We start from the raw sequence: 5694 nt of genomic DNA on the forward strand, positions 1-5694 counted from the left end.
ATTTTATGGTAGGTCTAAAATATAAACGTACTGTATCATACAAATTGATTTGAATTTCACATTCCAAACTGGGAGTTTTACGTAATTAATTGTTTTTACGTAGTAGAGACTGCTCGACAGTTTTCCCAAAATCACTTTTTTTGGATCAACAAAACTTGGTGTCATAGCGGTACTTGATTCTTTACTAGTTCTTGCATCGATTCACATTGCATTATATACTCGTAACAAACTTAGCTAAAAGGTAGATTTTAAAATTAAGTTACTAATTTAATTGACTAGCAAATGTAATCTTAATCTTTTCAGCAAAATTCTTAACCTAATTACAAAATAATTCAAAATATACACATAATATTGCTTTTTGAATAATAATTAATTTATAATTGCCAAAATATTATAAGAGTTGACAGTGAAACGAAAAAGAAAAAAAAAAAAACATTAAAATAAAATATTAAAATTTTTAAAATAAATCAAATGAATTTTTTTAAAAACGAACAAATAATAATTAACAAAATAATGTACATAAAATAAAAATATTCGAAAATAATATTTGAGATTTTGTTTTAAAGCCATAATTATAATAATATAGAAACAATTTTAAAAACGAGATTTCAAAAATTAAAAAAAAAATGAACATAAAATTTCAGCACTTAAAATTTCTTCTTTCCAAAATCTTCAATTTAAAATGTTCATCCTTTACAGTTTTTCGTTCTATATGCAAACACATACATATTTCTTAATCAACAACATCACTATCCAGAATTGTTTTAAAACTGAATGGTTGAAATATGTAACCCAAGCCTTCATAGAATTTACTCATAAATTCAACCCTAAAATTTTAATAGCAAAAATTAATTTCTATAAAAAAATCACATATTATTCATGAAATTATTACCAATGTAGACGTAATGTATGTAAAAATGCTGATAATCCTTCCATAAGGACTAAAATAGCAAGTGTTAAGAACGAAAATGCCCAAAATATTAAATATATGAATACTGCTCCTGTATAACCTTCTTGTTTTAAACCCAATGCTAAAACCATATTCCATAATACTTCTGAAAGTTCTGTAATAAAAAAAAAAAAGTGACATAATCAAAAAGTTGACAGGGAGTAATTGAATATAGTTTAGGGAATACATACGGGCATGTGCAAGTGATAAAGCCCATAAACGTAAATATGATGCTGTATGAGATATTGTACTTAATACATATTCAATTGTATGAATACATTGATGTATAAAAATTTCACTAAATGGTTCATCTTCATGTCCATGTCCGCCGCCACCACCACCACCACCGCCATGTCCACCTGTACCATTATCAGATGTTTCTAATTGTGTTGTTATAATTTCTGAACCAGGTTCTGGTGTTAATTCCATACCTTGATTAATGTCACCATTGAATTTTGACTAAAATTATAAAGAACGGGAAAAAATTGAATTAAATTAATAAAATGAAAGAGAAATGGAAGAATTCAGCCAATTTTTTGCAAAATATTTTGAGATTTAGGGAAATTATTTTTCAATTCTAATTCTCGTTTCTAAAATCTAATTGATATTAATTGCAATTATTGTGTATTTTAATTAATCTCAGTGTTAGTATTTTATTAAAACTTTCATAAATGGTCATTATAAACCCTTGAAACTATAAAAATTGCATAGAATTCTAAAACTTAGATCTCATATTCATAAATTTAACAATTTTTCTAATTACACTAACTTTAGCTTAAAAATCCTGACACAAACAGATTTTATGAATAAAATATTGTGCCTAAAACTTATTTCGGCTAGCTCTAGTTAATTTTCGAATTTTATTCTTCATATATAAGGCTCTATTTGTATAGTATAATAAATCTAATAATCTCATTTGAAAATAGTTCTTACTTAATTATTCTATGCTATTCTCATAGATATAACATAATTTGATTCTATATTAATTATAACATAATTACATAATTATTATATATTTACATGAATACTTACATGACCTTTATTTTTCCTCGAAATTAATATATATATTGGTTTACCCAATAACATCCATGGTACACATAATAATGCAATAAATATAAATGTTTTTTGTACACTCTCTTGTCCCTCAAACATATTCGCATCACATCCTTCAACTACATCAGAACTTTTAAATAATACCATATTTATGAATGTAATTAAAACCGATGGTGCACATGTTGGTGAATATTTAAAATCATCATTTTTAGCACTATATAATATCCATTTAATGAACATTAAAAATGACATATAACCGAACATTAATGCTAAAAATATTATTTGTGGTAAAAATTCTAATACAATATTCATTGGACGTCTAAAATGTAAATGATTTACAACTGACATACAAACACCAAATAACATATGTATAACACCAAATATTATTGATAATTTCATTTTATATGTATTTAAAAATATTATTTTATTTGTTGCCAATTGCCATACTGGATCTAAACCAATTGGATAAACTTCTTCAGCTGTTGCTGTTGTTGGATTTAATTGTAATTCTTTATTAGACATAACTGTTGTTTCATTATATGTTACAAACCATGTTGAACCAAATATATTCATTGATTTTGAAAATATATCATTATATATTAGACCGGTATACATTGAAAATAATCCCATAAATAATATTATATAACGTCCACCAAAAAATATATTCCATATTTCATTATTTGATTTCTTTGCACCCAATTTACGTTCAAAAGCGCACATCCATGCAGCAAAAGCAGCCATTATCATACCATGTCCTAAATCACCAAACATAATAGCGAATAAGAATGGAAATGTTATTATTGTATATAAAGCTGGATTTGCTTCACGATATGATGCAACACCATAGGCATCAATTAAATTTTGGAAACCACGTGTAAAACGATTTGTACGATTAAATGTTGGTGGCGGTTCATTTGTATCAATAACATTTAAAAATGATGGTATTGTACTACCAACAGCTGCTGAACCATCTGATAATGCTTTTTGTACAATTGGTAAATCATTAACTGGTACCCAACATTCACCAATTAAACATTTATTTGTAACATCCATATTGAATAGATTCAATGTATGATAGATTGCTTTCATTTTTTTTACCATTATATTCCAATTTGGTAATTCTTTGGCAACACTAACCAATACACGTTTACGATGATCTTCAGTTTGATTTAAAACCATTTGTAAATCAGCTAAACGTGTACGTACGCCTTTAACCATTTCTTGACGTTCATTATGTGAACTTGGGCATGGATATAATGATGCATGAAAACCGCTACATACTTTTTTAATACGATTTTTTAATTGTTCACCTTGAAAGAATGCAACAAATACAGTTTTATAAATTTTATGACCACTTGATGGATCAGTTAATGGTTCTTGTAAATCAGCTTGACGTACGAATACGTTGCCTCTTGATATACGCCATAACATACGTTCAAAAGCGAAAATTCTTTCACGTTGTATAACACCAGCAACAAAACCTAAACGACCACGTGATTGTTGTTGTTGTGCTGCTTGTTGTGCACCCTCTTCAATCGGTATTATACTATTACGCATTGTATCTAAATTTAATATTTCTTGATCTGAAAAGAAACCTTGAGTATTTTCCAATACTTGTCTCAATTCAGTTAATTCCATATAATTTGATTTTAAATTCACTTCATTTTGTGATAATTCTAAAATTTCATTTTCTGTTTTCTCCAAATGTGCTTCTAAATCAATTATTTCACGTGGATTTGGTGCTTTTGGTATATCATCATTTAATTCGGCAATAATAACACCATCTTTTTTTACTTCAGCTTCAATATAACGAAGTTTACGATCTAATTCATCACAACGTCGAACTTCAGAAACAAATTTACGTTGAAAAACATTAACACCGCTGTTAAGCTGAAATTATTTTAATTAAAAATATTATAATGTTAAGGTTGAATTAAGGACGATTTGTATAGAAAAATTTGAAATTTACATCACGAAATTGTACAGCTCCTGTTTCACCTAATTCTGATACAGATGTATAGGCTGCTTCAGGTTGTATAAACATTTGGCATAAAGCCATCTCTTCACTCCTAAAGAGTGAACCCATATTGAGGGAATTTTATTAAATTACTTCACAAAAATGAAAAACTCCGGGAACAAAATCTGAAATTCAAATAAAATTTGTAAAATTAAATTCACACACATATACAAAAATTTAATTTTTTCTGCGTTTGAACAATGATCATATTAAGCGTGTTAAATTTTAAAAATTAATTTTAATTTTATTATATAAGTAATATATTATTATATATATTAAAATATTTACGTTGTGTATAACAGAATGTTTGCAAATTGCATTTATTTTCAATTATTAAAAAACGTTTAATTTGCATATTATAATCAACGGGATAATAATCATTCATCCTTAAAAATAAAAAAATTAATATAGAATACTGATGATGAATAAATAAAAATCGTGTTTTGCAAAAAAAAAATACTAAATGCGGTCAGCACATAATCGATTACATATTTCACTCATTTCTAATCTAAAATTTAAAAATTCCAAAAAAAAAAAAAAATTAATGATTAAAGGCATCCTGATGAAAACTGATGATTTTTCCTATATCTACTCGAATTTATTACTCAATAGAATAATTAATTAAGAAATTTGAGTTTCAATTCAAAGCAGTCCAACTAATGCTGAAATACTTATCGACACGTAAACTTATGAATTCTATTGTAATATGTTTTAGTGTAACACACCAATATTTTATTCAACTATTATTTATTTTTGAATAAATTAGTATGGAAAATACTATTTGATATCAATACCATCCTTACGAGATACGATACAGTCAATTGAAAAAAAAATATAATTATATACAAAGCTTACCAATAAATACTCGTATGTAATTAAAATATAAAACGAAGGTTGATGGAAAATGTTCAACAAGTGTTCAATATTATTCATTAACTTTGAGTTAAAAAAAAAAAAAAGCAATTCTTACAACTTGTGAAAGAGCACAGTGAATACTCCATTTACATGAATTTCTTTCTGAATAATATTTAAATTCCGTTCTGTAATATTCAAGTCCGTTCCGAATTCGCTGTATTGAACAAATTTTTTAAAATGACTTGTTTTCTAACTATTGAATTCGATTAACATATTACTACATAATAAGTACGTATCTGTATTTTTTTTTCCTCTTTTGAGTCCGTCTAATGTCGAACCACAGGATCTTTTCTGATTCTTATCCTCATCTACATTAGCCTTATACATAGGCCACTGACAAACTGTGGTATGGCAGTTACATCTAGGCGCGAGATTTTCCTCGGGATCACAAAGCATCCCCCTCCACACGAATCATGTCATTCGCAGGCGCCAGCCACCACCTCGTATTCGCACAATAGGTGCTCCATCGTTCCGTCCTGCTCCAGGCATAGACGACATGCTCCGTCCTCCGCCCTGCCCATCTTTTTCAGATGGACCATCGAGAAGCAGTGTCCAGAGCGGGCCACCCATCAATACCCTAATCAAGACGACCAAGTATAGTAGCTCTCGCCCCCCAGTCCCAAGGGAGATACAAATTTCTAAGAGCCAGACAGACCCGGGCGTTCCGATGTTCAATTGTACTTTTTAAATATCCGATACTTTACTGTATTTTCATTATGATTTTATTAATTATTATTTATGTACTCATTATTCGCTTTCC

General features: G+C 28.0%; 1 protein-coding gene across 1 annotated transcript; it reads right to left on the bottom strand.

Annotated features, from left to right (window-relative positions):
* Window positions 1–351: 351 nt before the first annotated feature.
* On the bottom strand, window positions 352–4126 carry LOC129614429 (V-type proton ATPase 116 kDa subunit a 1). Its single transcript, XM_055529020.1, has 5 exons — window positions 3972–4126; window positions 1982–3892; window positions 1141–1408; window positions 893–1064; window positions 352–827 (listed from the first exon to the last, which is right to left on the bottom strand). Exons 1-5 carry the CDS (start codon window positions 4086–4088, stop codon window positions 734–736), a joined length of 2562 nt encoding a protein of 853 aa, XP_055384995.1. The 5' UTR covers window positions 4089–4126; the 3' UTR covers window positions 352–733.
* Between the last annotated feature and the right edge of the window lie 1568 nt (window positions 4127–5694).

This window comes from Condylostylus longicornis, unplaced genomic scaffold, assembly GCF_029603195.1.
Source record: "Condylostylus longicornis isolate FDR11 unplaced genomic scaffold, ASM2960319v2 ptg000107l, whole genome shotgun sequence".
Taxonomy (NCBI): Eukaryota; Metazoa; Arthropoda; class Insecta; order Diptera; family Dolichopodidae; genus Condylostylus; species Condylostylus longicornis.